General features: G+C 40.1%; 2 protein-coding genes across 2 annotated transcripts in view; both read left to right on the forward strand.

Annotated features, from left to right (window-relative positions):
- Nucleotides 1-12,800, forward strand: part of LOC140928529 (uncharacterized) — a 34,906-nt gene extending 22,106 nt beyond the window's left edge. Inside the window, exons 9-13 of the mRNA XM_073378283.1 lie at nt 6,371-6,413; nt 6,482-6,643; nt 7,243-7,320; nt 7,769-7,836; nt 9,485-12,800. Of these exons, the coding sequence (XP_073234384.1) occupies nt 6,401-6,413; nt 6,482-6,643; nt 7,243-7,320; nt 7,769-7,836; nt 9,485-12,151 (2,988 nt within the window). The 5' untranslated portion in view covers nt 6,371-6,400 and the 3' untranslated portion in view covers nt 12,152-12,800. The remainder of the gene's footprint in view (nt 1-6,370; nt 6,414-6,481; nt 6,644-7,242; nt 7,321-7,768; nt 7,837-9,484) is intronic.
- Nucleotides 1,026-3,869, forward strand: LOC140926957 (tetratricopeptide repeat protein 28-like). Its single transcript, XM_073376629.1, has one exon. The coding sequence runs from the start codon at nt 1,138-1,140 to the stop codon at nt 3,766-3,768; it is 2,631 nt and encodes an 876-aa protein (XP_073232730.1). The 5' UTR covers nt 1,026-1,137; the 3' UTR covers nt 3,769-3,869.
- Nucleotides 12,801-14,477: the final 1,677 nt, after the last annotated feature.

Raw genomic sequence — 14,477 nt, forward strand, 5'->3', positions numbered from 1 at the left:
TAGCAGAACCTCGATTTAACTCTGTCAAGGGACTGGGGAAATTTGTTCGTTATATCGAGGGTTCGTTATATCGGAAACCTCCATAACGAATTTTTTGTAAAACAAGCAAAATATTCGTTATGTCGAGGTAGAATTAATGATTAATTTCCAACGCCCAGCATGTCCGGGTCTGAACAATTCCTGTTATAAGCATTTGTATACGAAGCTATTGTCTAACTTCAAAGCTGTTAGCTACGGCACAAGAAACACAAGAACAGGCAAACAAAACTGCTTGAAACTACTTTACACATAAATTTTATCCCCGTTGCTCTGTTTGAATTCATCTTTAACCATCTTTAGGTCACATGTTGACATTTAATCGTTATATCGAGGTATACTTTATGTTGCGTTTCTGGGTTGTGTTCGTTATAACGAGGATTTCGTTATATCGAGGTTCTGTTCCATACATTTTATTGTAATTTTGGCCGGGCTGAAGTAAATGGTTCCTTATACCGAGTACTTCGTTACATACTGAGGTTCGTTGGTTAAATCGAGGTTCCACTGTATACACATGGTTAAAAAAAGAGAGACATTCACATGTGACTTACCTCAAATCTACCACGTTTGCGTGGTTGCGCATGCATTTTAGAGACGTACGTAAAAACTAGTACACCAATATAATCAAATATCCTGACTAATATCTGATCAAAAAGCAATTCAATTTTACAGGTGTTTACTCCATATCAACCATCAACGAATGTGCCCAAAGAAAATCAGCCCGTTGAAATAAAAGATAATGAATTTGCACTCGTTATGAGCAATTTTGGTGATGTACCAAATCTTTCTGGGAATTTCAACGACATCGTTAACTTTTACTGCCAAATTCTCAGTACTGCCAAGCATGTGGGAGACAAAGCTAGTGAAGGAGCCGTGTATAGTACCCTTGGTGGTTTTTTTCTGGGTCAATGTGATTACAAGAAAGCCATAGAATATAACGACCTTGCTCTTGATATTTTCAAAGAATTGGGCAACAAGAGACAGGAAGGATATGTGTATCAATGTCTTGGTGATGTTTTCCAAAAGCTCGGTAATTTCGAAAAAGCCATTGAGTACCAAAACCGTGCGCTCAGTATTGCAATAGAGCTGGGAGAAAAGCCTATGGAAGGTATGGCTTCCTACGGGCTTGGCAATTGTTTTCGAGGCTTGTGTGGTTATAAGAAAGCAATAGGCTTCTATAACCGTTGTCTTACTGTCGCTAAAGGTCTGGCTAACAAGGAAATCAGTAGGTCATTAGAAGGTGTTGCCCTTGCCAATCTCGGACATGCTTTTGACTGCCTTGGTGATTACAAACAAGCTGAAATTTACCATAGGCTTCACCTTAGCATTGCCAAAGAGATGAGAGACAAGTCTGGAGAGGGAGATGCTTACACAGGTCTTGGCAACGTTTTTCAGGGCCTTGGAAATTTCAAAAAAGCCGAAGAGTATTACAGCTTAGGCCTTAGCATTGCCAAAGATGAACGAAACAAAGAAGCAGTGGCACTTGCATATTTAGGTCTAGCAAACGCTTCCCGCAACCTTGGAGATACAAAAAATGCAGTAAAATACTCTAATCTGCAGCTTACCTGCGCCAAAGAACTAGGAAACAAATATATCGGGAAAGGTGCGTATTGCAACCTTGGACATATTTATAAAAGTCTTGGAGACTTCAAGAAGTCCATAGAATACTTCAAACGCTACCTTGAAATTGCCAAAGATTTTGGAGACTTGGAAGGAGAAGGGGCCGCGTATGGTGGCCTTGGCAGTGCTTTTGACAGCCTCGGAGATTTCGAAACTGCAGTTTACTATCACGACCAACATCTTGATATCGCTAAAAAAATTGGAGATAAAGACGGGGAGGCGATTGCACACGGCAATCTCGGTAACGCTTATCTCAGTCTTGGTGACTTCAAGAAGGCCCTCTACTACTACTTACACCGCCTTAGTATGGCAAAAGACCTGGGAGATAAGGCAGGAGAAGGACGTGCGTATGGCCATCTCGGCCGCACTTATCAACATATTGGCGACTACGACAAAGCCATGGTCTATTACGACCGGCGTCTCTGTATTGCCCAAGAACTTGAAGACAAGGCTGGGGAAGGGGCTGCCTGTGGCAATCTAGGTACAGTTTCCCAAAATCTCCGTGACTACATGAAAGCCATAGATTGCCACAAACAACAGCTTAGAATTGGCAAAGAAATAGGAGACAAAGGAATGCTAGGCAGAGCCTACAGTAATATTGGACAATGCTTTGAGATGCTGAAAAGTTTACCTGAAGCACTCGAAAATTACCAAACAAGCGTCAAAGTGTTCAATGAAATGAGAAGTCTCCTCCAGTCTGAAGATCAGTGGAAGATTGGATTTCGGAACGAATGTAATCAAGCTTACACAGGTCTTTGGAGAGTTTTGTTAAAACAGGAGAAGCTTACTGAAGCTCTAGTTGCTGCCGAAGAAGGACGGGCTCAGTCACTAGCAGATCTGATTAAATCTCAATATGGTTTACAAGAATGCCAATACAGCGGAAAATTTCTAGAAAAAGAGAACGGCATGTTAAACAGCACTTCATCAAGCACAATATTCCTGGCTGTTAACGTGTTTGAAAACCAAGTAGATATCTGGTTACTTTCCAGAGAGAAACCTGTTCTTCACCGGAAGAGAAAACTTGACCATCATCGTGCAAAGAACGCAAATGAAACGCTACAGTCTTTGATTCAATTTTCCTACGAAAATATGGGTGTTCGTGCTAAAGTTAAGTGTGAGAATCGATCTTTGGATGCATTACATAAACAACGCTCTGTTGTGGAGCGGTTATCCAAAACGTGCTCACAGCCTATTAACCAAGAAGGAAATCTTCCGTTAGCCACGCTGTACAGTTATGTGATCGCACCAGTATTAGATCTGATTGACGGCGATGAAATAATCATTGTCCCGGATGGTCCATTATGGCTAGCTCCCTTTGCTGCATTGCTAAATCCTTTTTTCAGATACTTATGTGAATCCTTCAGAGTTAGAGTGATTCCCTCGATTACAAGTTTGAAGATGATTGCCGATTGCCCAGAATACCACAGCGGTCTTGGAGCTCTAGTTGTAGGAGATCCAGACGTGACGAAAGTTACTAACAGCTATGGAGACCAGCTGAAGCCGCTTCCTTTTGCCAGAAAAGAGGCACAGCTGATTGGGCAAATTCTAAATGCGGTACCCCTCACTGGAAAATTGGCCACCAAATGTGAAGTGCTAAAACAGATTAGTTCGGTTGCCGTAGTGCACATTGCTGCACATGGGCGCATGGAGACCGGAGAAATTGCGTTGAGCCCGAATCCTGAACGGAAATCGCAGATCCCTGCAGAAGAAGATTACATGTTGGCAATGACTGACGTGATGAATGTGAAGCTACGAGCAAAGCTGGTTGTCCTTAGCTGTTGTCATAGTGGTCGGGGAGAGATCAAAGCTGAAGGCGTGGTCGGTATTGCACGTGCCTTTATGGGTGCTGGTGCTCGTTCTGTTCTGGTATCGCTTTGGGCCATCGATGACGAGGCCACGTTGGAGTTCATGAAAAACTTCTATCACAACCTTGTTAAAGGGCGAAGTTCGAGCGAGTCCCTTAACCACGCAATGAAATGTCTCAGAGAATCCGAGAAGTTCAGCGATGTAAAATACTGGGCACCTTTTACACTTATTGGCGACGACGTCACTCTCTCGACAAATAACAAGAAATCAGGCCCTCATAGAGAAACTCAAGAGACAGATAGATGATCCGATCTTATGCTTGTGTTTCTTTGGCCGCTCTTTCGCCAAGTTTATCAAACTGTGGACAACGTAAATGAGAATTAGATATCGCCTGAAGTTGCCCAAGTAATACACGAAGTGGTACCCCTTTTCTTCCGTGAAGAGACAAGTCACTGCAAAGAATATTTTTCAATAATATACTGTTTCAAGGTCTATCTCATGTATTACGTTCTGTTTTAATTAGTTTTTGCACAAATGGACTACTCATATAGAATTTGTAATTGGCCCCCAAAATTGTAGTGAAAACTAATTACATGGCTGAAAACTGTAAGGTTTTTTGCTAAGATAGAAAGAAACGAGGACTTAAATGTTGAAGGAGCAGTGTCCCGACAGATTTATCGTGTTTTTTTTTAGTACACTAGCCTAGTTTCAGCTGTAATTTTGAGCAATATTGTGCAACAGTAGAAGAGCTGAAGACAACACAAGGAAACAAAAAGGTACACTGCAATATTAAGTTTAATTTGTTGGGCCTCAGTTTAATTCACTTCCTTCATTTTCGCATTGCAGAGACGCTTTAAATTAATTAAGTTGTATACAGTTGAACCTCTCCACAACAGCCACCTTGGGGAAAGAGGAAAGTGGCCGTTGTAGAGAGGTGGCTTTTGTCGACAGGTTTAAACAAGAGTCAATGTATGGCTTGCTCGCCAAAAAAAAATTTGGCCGTTGTAGAGAGGCCGTGGCTGTTAGTAGATACTCGAATACTCGACTGTACTTGATGATGAAACATAAGAAAAGACTGACAAAACTTCTAGACTTGTGCGCGGGCACGGTATTGTCTGTTTCATCTGCAACTGAACATGTAGGGGTTGCTTCAGTTCAGTTCAGTTCAGTTTCTTTTCCCTCAATATTTTGACTAATGCTAGTTTACAGACTTTGGTTGATTTTTACAGGAAGATGTTGCTACAGAATTAACTTGAAAGTTTGAGTATGATGGCCAAGTGAACCATTAGGTTTCCTAATTGGCCACCATAAATACCAATTAATAAATACAGGCGATCGATGAACCAGAAAGATCAAAATTAAAATAAATAAGTAAATGATAACATAATACAAAAGAAAAAAACGAACAACAATTGATAACAATTAAACAAAATACAAACGTATAAATACAGATAAGTTTTAAAAGAAGGGAGTTTAGGCAGAACTAGGTAGTGCTAGGTTTAGACAAGTATTGCTCGAACAGTAGATGATGTTTGATTTTTTTTTTTTTTTTTTTGAAAAAAGCGTTCTTATTCAATTCTTTAAGGTATTGTGGAATGCTTTTCCAACGACCGATTGCCTTAAATGAATTCTGCTTGCCAGTATTCTTTCTTACACGAGGTTTATATGAGTTTTGATTGGTTGCATATCTAGTATTGTTTAATAGTTATGGATATCGCCAGCGTAAAGAAAGGTGTCGAGAAATATGTTGGGTAGTAAACCTTTATGCCAGAGATCGGTAAATTTTAAAGAATGCAGAGAATAAACGATGTATGAGTATGTCTAGCGAATTCAGCAATGGGAAAGTACTCTCGGTATATTTACCATGTGTGTTTACAAAGAATATTAATCTACCTACAAGATTTTGCTTAATCTGCACTTTTTTTTAGGTGCGAGTTATAGGTGCTAACCCAAGCCAAAATTGAATACGAGATGTAAGGATAAATTAACTTGCAGTAATTTGCTTTAGTTGCTTAACAGATATTTCAGTAAACAAAAAAAGAATCTAATGTGTTTCCACTTTCAACACACTATTAAATTTATATGGTGATTCACAAAACTAGTTTCGTCTAACGACCCCTTCAGTTGATCGCCACAGTATTCAAAATAACAGACACTTTAACGACCCCTAGTGACAAGGCTGTTGGGTTACAACAGTCCTTGGGATGCGAACGTAGTTCCATTCACTTTTTTTAGTTCAATAGATTATCTTCCTTGATTTTACTAATCAGAACAGACTCTGTGATTTGTCTTAACATCGCTTCGTTATGAAATGTGCCCGTGACATTCATTACAAAGTCAGGAACGTTTCCGTCATGCCTGTCACATGAGTGTCTCCACATTACCGAACTCTCCTCCCGTCTTTCCAGAGCATTCAGGAGCTCTTTCCCGCGAGTGTAGGCGCTTCATGATGTTTCCCCCAACATACTTATTCTTGCAGTCTTGACATACTAGCTCATAAATAACTCTTAGCAGTACTGCGGCAAGATCCCTTTCCGTTATTTCGGCGGACCAAGTAGTCAACTTTTGAGCATGTTTTCTCTCTGAAAGGATCTGACTTTTGTAATACGCTCTTTATTGCTGCACCTGACTGTTCAACGACCTTAATCTTAACAAAAAAAACTGGCTTAATTTCTATACAATCTGGAAATTCGTGCGCAAATACATGAGATATGATATTTCTATCTGGTCTTTGCGAACTAGAGAGTATATAGTACGTTCCATCCATGTTTCTAAGCTGAATATTCACTGATATATCCTTTTTAGTAGACTTAACTATCACAAAATTAGTTTTGGATTCCACAGCAAAAATTTCCGTATTCCGGCCGTATCCCTGTGTATACATTTTAATCACCTTAACTCTTTTAAGATTGACGATGGCAATAAGAATCTTTTGGAAATGAAGAGGACATGTAAGTAATCGTTACCTTTTGCATACTTTCAACTTCACTGGTATAATTTTTTTTTTTTTTTTTTTCAGCATTAGCAGAAGTGCACAAGGGTGCTGGTAACAAAGCTTTCGGTAAACACGATTTTGTTCAAGCCGTTTACTTCTTCACGGAAGGAATCAATGTGAACAGCCAGGATGACGAACTAAACGCCAAGCTTTACCACAACAGGGCGACCGCACACTTTTATGCGGGTAGAGTATTTTTGTTTTCTTGTAAAAACTAATTTCAACCTTAAGGAATGAAAAGAACAATAAACAAAACAAAATAAACAAAAACGATCATAGAAGATTAAATTAAAAGGAGTAATGAAATATTGTAATTTTAAAAAATGATATGAACCTCAGCACAGTCATTACCCTCTTGAAGACTACGGTATCTGATGACAATTTAGCACATAGGATCTTGTGCCTTAACTGATCTGAAACTTAATCCAGCGAGTTCTCAGTGACCAGTAGTCCAAGTATGTCCTGCGTGGCAGGCGCAAAATACAGAGAGGGAGGGAGAGAAAAAATGGAAAAGGGAAAGGAGTGCGTGCTATACGAAGCCAGTTATTTTGCATAATAACTCCCTTTTCCCTCCTTCCCCCTCCCCTTTCCACGCCTATCATGATGCAGGTGAGACCAAGCCAGGAAATGTGATTAACATGACTCTTGTGACTCTCTTTTTCCCGACACATCAGTTCTTCTTTTACAAACTTCTGAAGTGAATAACGTATACAGGTACATTCTTTCATAGGTGAAAATTATTATTATTTTTTATTACTGTTTTTTTTATTATTATTTATTTACAGGAAATTATGAGGATTCACTTAGTGACTACAAAGTTGCAGTATCATTACATCCCACTTACTTAAAGGCTATTGTCAGAGGTGAGAATAGATTATAACACAGTTTATCACGCTACACAATGAAGAGAAGTCTTATAACCCAAAACTTGCTTTACACCAAACCTTTTATACCCCTGATTTAAATGGAGATAATATCACTTCCATTAAATCTTGAATTGTTTATACATTAAAATTTATTTTAAAAAATATGGGCATTTGGAACTCACGTTCAGAATAGGACCACCATAGTTCAAGTTAACCTGAAATCAGTACAAGGTCAGGAAACAAAGGAGGACAGGGCTCGTCCATCTCCATGTGAGTTAAGAATACAAGATATATCTCATGGCCGGGTTTCAAAAACTTGGTAGCGATGATCGTATTTTACTAAAACCCTTAGAAACAATTAAAACATGTAGCTTTGTAAAGGACTGCTGATGAGTTTTAAAGACGTGTAAGATAGAATTCAGTGGCATGTCTCAATTTCACGTAGGGGCGACTACCTGTGTGAAGTTGAAGAAGTTTGAAGAGGCTAAGAAATGGTGTGAGCAAGGGCTTTCAGTATCCTTTACTGCCTGCAATTGATCTTTAAAACTACTTCAACCGTATTTCTATTATATTGTCCATTTTTGTCCATAATGACATTCTCCTTTCTCAAAAAAGGGTAGTTCTTTTAAGTTTCACTGTAAAGAATTTTACTTATACTGTTTCCTAAAGGAAACGTAAAAGGCTTAGTTCATCCTGTGGTTTTTTGTCTCTGATGTTAAATTATTATTATCAACGGCATCCAACTACCAAATTGCGGTCGGTTCCATGACGCCGTCCACCATTTACAATGCTCATAATTTTTAAGTATCAAATGTTAAACCTGATTTTTCTCCGCTAATAAAGAAAAAGCCTGCATCTATGAGGAAAACAGCCCAATTCAAACAATTATAACAACTAAATCCTTAATCACACCTAGAGAGCGAGTGGTAGAACAGTAAACGACAACTGTTCAATCTTTAATTAATAAGGATTTGCATAGCGCGAGAATCTCGTATGCTGTGATCCAGGATAATTCATAAATTGATGTTTTCTTTTTTGCTATTAATATTTCTTCCTGGAAAGCTTCAAGCTCCTAATTAAATTGTTAAGGGGCGGACCATTATGAGGGAGGGGTGGGGGTTTTTGCCTTGCAAGACCTTTTTACTGGCCGATTGCCTGTGCAAGAATTTTTTTTTTTTAAGTGCAACCCTTTGTAGGAATTTTTTTCCGAAAATTTCATTCACACGTTTTAGTCATTAAGATAAATGAAAATGACGCTGCTTCGTTTTATTACAGAGGTTGTTCTTTAAACGTGACTTTCACTGTTCAAGTTTACACTTATGACTCACAATACTAAAGTTTAATTGATGTAACTTACACAATGACTGTCCTAGACGGCATGGCGCCTTTCTTTTGCTCTTATGCCACCACTAGGCAGGGAATGTAAGTTTTTTTTCATGAAAATCGTATGCTGAGATGCCTGCATTTCACATAACACTGTGTAAATCCTTTCATTAACGTCTTACACAGAGCGTACTCATGTGCAATGTCTTGATAGAAACGCTGGTGTCCAGACACTACAGCTTAAACTATGCAACTGACTATAAGTGAAAGTTATTTGTATCTCACTAGTGATTTAGGAGCATTTTAAATTTGAGAAATGATCAAAACATAAGAAAATATTGCAGAATGGCGTTAACTCCTCGCGCAAAAAGTCCAAGTCTGAATATTTGATTATCTTCTTCGAGAATATCGGAGCTAAAAACTCAGCTGTGTTTATAAGCTATAAAGTCAAATATCTTAATATACTTTGTTATTTTAAGAGCTATAGATCAGTTTCTAAATTTGTTTTCTCTTCTCTTCTCTTCTCTAGTTCAGGCTGAGGTTTTTCCCTCCCACCAAAACACATGGTCATTCTGGTACCCAGCGTACCAGAGGTTTTTTCTCGCGTGTGGCGGGAATCTTCGTTGTCGGCTTGACACCGAAGCCGTGAGCAGCGAAGCAAAAAAAACTCACTTTTTGCGCGTGTAACTATAAGAAAAAAACCTTGACACACCCCCAACCCCCCTGCCCCCCATCAGTTTTCTAATGGTCCGTTCCTAAATATCCTCTGGCAAAGTCATCCGTCCCATTCTTTTTTTAACTTCACACAAACCTTGTTACATGTCTTGACTATCCTAAGATTGACAAGTTTGACAAGACGCTCTTAAATATAAAGCACTCATGGATCATGAATAAGTTCTTGGAAGCCGAGGCTTACATCAGATCGGGCACTGCTTTTAAACGTCCAGATGATTTCAAGAAAGCCATAGAACATCTCAACATTGTTCTTGGTGATGTCAAAGAAATGGGAGAAAAAGTTTTGGAGGAAAAAACCTATAGCTATCTCGCTTGTGCTTATGCTGGTCTTAGTGATTATAAAAAAGCCGTGGTCAACTACAACCTACTTCTTAGTGCTGCTAAAAGCTTAGGGGACAAGCTTGAGGAAGGAAATGCGTATGCAGGTCTTGGTGACGCTTTGTTTCGCCTTGGTGATTTCAGAGAGTCCCTGGATTATTACAGATATGCCCTGAGCAATGCCAAAGATCTGAAAGACAAGGAAAAAATAGCCATTGCATATGGAGGACTAGGAAATGCTTCCCATGCTCTTGGACATATTAAAACCGCGATCAGCTACCTGGAACGGAGTCTTGACTATGCCAAAAAAATCGGAAACAAAAGGGAGATAGGAAAAACATACAGCATGCTTGGCCATATTTTTCACAGCCTTGGAGACTATAAGTCGTCCATAGAACACCACAAAAGTTCCCTTGATACTGCCAAAGATGTCAGAGATGTGGTCATAGAAAGCGAGGCGTATGGTGGTCTTGGCATTGCTTATGACAGTTTCGGGGATTTCGAAAAAGCCATTTATTATCATAGCCAACAACTTAGGATTGCTAAAACTACTGGAGACAAAGTTGGTGAGGCAGTTGCAAATGGCAATCTGGGAAACGTTCATACCGGTCTTCGAAACTTCGAGAAAGCCCTCCACTACTACAAACAGCGCCTTAGTATCGCAAACGGTCTGGGAGACAAGGCTGGGGAAGGACGCGCGTATTTTCATCTCGGCAACACTTATGAAAAACTTGGGGATTATGGTAAAGCTTTTGAATATTACACCCTTCGTCTCCGTATTGCTGAAGATCTGGGAGACAAGGCGGGGAGAGGGGATGCCTATGGCAGTTTAGGTGGAGTTTTCCTGTGTTTTGGAAATTGTAAAAAAGCTGAAGAACTTTTCAAACAACAGCTTAGAATTTATGAAGAGCTTGAAAATAAAATGGGGACTGCTGTCGCTTACCATAATCTTGGCCGATGCTATGAGTTGATGGGAAGTCCGCCTAAAGCAGTCGAAAATTACCGATCAAGCGTTAAAGTGTCTAATGAAATAAGAGGGTCTCTCCAGTCTGAAGATCAATGGAAGATTGGTTTTCGTAACGAATGTAACATTGCTTACATAAGTCTGTGGAGATGTCTGTTAAAACAAGAAAAGATTGGTGAAGCTCTAGCTGCTGCCGAAGAAGGTCGGGCCCAGTCACTAGCTGATCTTATGATTTCTCAATATGGTTTAAAAGAATGTCAATACTGCCATTACAGAGGAAAACCTCTAGAAGAACAGGAATTTGGCATGTTGAACAGCACTTCATCAAGCATCGTATTCTTAGCTGTAAACGTGCACGAAAACAAAGTAAATATCTGGTTACTTTCAAAAGAGAAACCTGTTCTTCACTGGGGGAAGACACTAGGCCATCATTGTGCAAAGTTTGCAGCTGAAACATTACAGTCCTTAATTCAATTTGCCTACGAAAACATTGGTGTTCGTGCTAATGTTAACTGCGAGAATCGGTCTTTAGATGTGTTACGCGAAAACTGCTCTGCTGTGGAGCGGTCATCCAAAAAGAGCTCACAGGCCATTCTCCAAGACGATATTCATCCCTTGTCAGCTTTGTACAGCTATGTGATTGCCCCGATGTTAAATCTAATTGATGGCGATGAAATAATCATTGTCCCGGATGGTCCATTATGGCTTGCTCCGTTTGCTGCATTACTGAATCCTTCTTCCAAATACTTGTGTGAATCATTCAAAGTCAGAATAATTCCCTCTCTGACAAGTTTGAAAATTCTTGCTCATTGTCCAGAATATCACTCCAGTAGTGGAGCTCTAATTGTCGGAGATCCAGACGTGAGTGAAGTTATCAACAGCCATGGAGACCAGCTCGAACAGCTTCCTTTTGCCAGACAAGAAGCACAGATGATTGGACAGATTCTTAATACGGCACCTCTCACTGGAAAATTGGCCACCAAATGTGAAGTTCTAAGACAGATTAGTTCGGTTGCCGTAGTACACATTGCTGCACATGGACGCATGGAAACCGGAGAGATAGCGTTGAGCCCAAATCCTGAAAGCCGGAAATCGCAGACCCCTGCAGAAGAGGATTACATGTTGACAATGAAAGATGTGATGAGGGTGAAGCTGCGAGCCAAGCTAGTTGTCCTTAGTTGCTGTCACAGTGGTCGAGGAGACATCAAAGCTGAAGGCGTGGTCGGTATTGCACGTGCCTTTATTGGTGCTGGTGCTCGTTCTGTTCTGGTGTCGCTTTGGGCCATATATGACGAGGCCACGTTGGAGTTCATGAAAAGCTTCTACCATAACCTTGTTAAAGGGCGAAGTGCGAGCGAGTCTCTTAACTACGCAATGAAATGTCTCAGAGAATCCGAGACGTTCAGCGATGTAAAATACTGGGCGCCTTTTACGCTTATAGGCGATGACGTCACTCTCGACGAACAAGAAGAAATCAGGGTCTCGTAAATAAATTAAGAAACTATGTCCCCAAAAGGCAGAGAGATGGTATGAAACAAAGTCTTGTCGATCTTTCTACAACTTCATCTGACTGTGAGCAAAGTAAATGAGACTTAGATATCGCCTGCCTGAAGTTACCCAGATAATGCCCGTTTGAGTAAAAGAAGCGGTATCTTAATTCTCTTCCGCGAAGAAACAACTCACGGCTGCGTGGGAGACTAGCAATCTAAGCAAGTAGACAATTTATTTCAATAATAAACTGTAGCAAGGCCAATCTCATGTATCATGTTCTGTTTCATTTTTCGGACAAATGAAGTACTGTGGAACCTACAAAACAAAGAGCCAAGGCACTGGCAAAATTTGTTCGCTTTCACGCGGTTTCGTTCAATCATTCGTTATACCGAGGACTTCGTTATATAGAGGTTCATTATATCTGTGTCCCACAATACAATTGTTCCCTAAAATTTGTAGAGAAAACTAATTACAAGGCTGAAATCTGTGAGTTTTTTGCTACTCTAGAAAGCAACGAGGCCTTAAATGTTAAAGGAGCAGTTTCGCGACTGATATATGGTGTTTTCTCAGCACGGTAGTTTCAGCTGTAGTTTTAAGCGGTATCTGATTGTTATCGTGCAGCAATACAAAAAGATAAATAATTAAAAAATAAGTGTTAAAATTCTTTGCAATGGAACATCTAATTTGATCGGGTCTAATTCACTTCCTTCCTTTAGGCATTGCAAAGAAGTTTTAAATTAAGGTTCATAGTATACTTGGCAACGCAACAAAAGATAAGAACTAACATATTTCGAGATTTGTGCATGGAATGCAGCTGAACATGAAAGAGTTTCTTATTTAATCCCTTAATTCACTCTTAGAGTGTTCTCCCTTCTCTCTCTTTAGCCCTTTTACCCCTGATACAGGGGTACAAATTTCTTTTTGTAAAATCCTACGAAATATATATAGTGCTGTGACGTTGGCAGGCAAAGCGCACAAAATCTGTTTTATCAAGTGAGGTACCACCATAAAGAGATTGGAAGGCTCAGGTTTTGAGCACCAACCAATTTTTAGTGCGAAAATGGCGGGTGGTCAATGAAACCAGGCACAAATCACTTGTATGAAAGGATTTCATATTGATTCCGTTCCAACTTGGAAGGTAACTGATTGTTCTAAATTTTTGCGTCTTTCCTTGTTACCTTGGTATAGCGAAAGACCACACTGAATGAAACGACAACCCTAGAGGAAAACAGTTTCTTATCTTCGCACCTGTCAAAAAATATCTGAAGTCAACTGGATTCGCCAATTCCAAACAATGACCCACAGTGGAGAGATCTTCTTGAAGCGTGAGCTAACTTTAGCTCGTTTTAACTCCTAACCCTTTTATCTCGCCCAAATCATTCACTGACTTTAGACGTAACACGGAAGCTGATAGGCGAAGTATGAGTAAAAAGGAGAAAGGCTTTCCCAACCTCATTCCCAGGGTTTTCTCCTACCCGTGCCTACAGAGTGACGTAGGGACGGGTAGGAGAGAATTCTGGGAACGAGGTTAAGGCTTTCCTTTAGCGTTAATTTTCGATAAGTACCCTTAACAGAAGAAGAGCCGTGAAAGCGATCTGAGAGATACCAAGCTCTGGTAATCTGAAATCTGTAGACTTTCTTTTTGTAGCCTACCCTACGAGTAGAATGTATTTGTAGCCCAACGCTTCCTCTCATCGTTATTAGCCAATTAGAGCCATCATAAAACACAACTTGACGCAGCCCCAAAATGATTGTATATTTTTTTTTTCAATGCTGAAAGACCTCAAACCATACTGGAAAATACCGCAAAATAAACTTATGATTTGAAGGGCTGAATACGCTGCAAAAATACTGAGTTCACCATTTTCACATAGGCCATAATGTATCGTGTTTACTCTCTACCCCCCTCCCCCCCCCCCCCCCCCAAAAAAAAAGAAGGAAATTGCATAAACATTGTCTTCAGTTTCTCTTGGGACGGCTATAATACCCATGTTACCCAGAAACTGGAAACAATGGTTGTGCACAAGATGCATTATGGTCTATATGAAGGGTTCCTTCCCGGTTCGTTGAAACGCGATATTTTCAATCCGAGGAGCAGCTAGCCTCCCACGCACGTCGAAGCCCCAAGGAGATCTGCGGAGCAGCTTGTTATCATCGCTCCCAAACAATATCTGCCAGGATCTCGTCAACTGCCAAAATATTTGCCGAAGATAGCGAAAAACATGGGCGGCTAACCGGCAAGACGAGAATTTCTGTTTGCGAACTTTGGCCCATGAAAATCCTGACGCCGGTCCGATTAATGGGGAAGACACAGTCTAGCGCG

Source organism: Porites lutea, chromosome 2 (genome assembly GCF_958299795.1).
Source record: "Porites lutea chromosome 2, jaPorLute2.1, whole genome shotgun sequence".
In the NCBI taxonomy this organism is placed as follows: Eukaryota; Metazoa; Cnidaria; class Anthozoa; order Scleractinia; family Poritidae; genus Porites; species Porites lutea.

What these genes read in the sequence shown, in the direction of transcription:
- LOC140926957 (XM_073376629.1), top strand. Translation starts at nt 1,138, where the DNA reads ATGGAAGGTATGGCTTCCTACGGGCTTGGCAATTGTTTTCGAGGCTTG.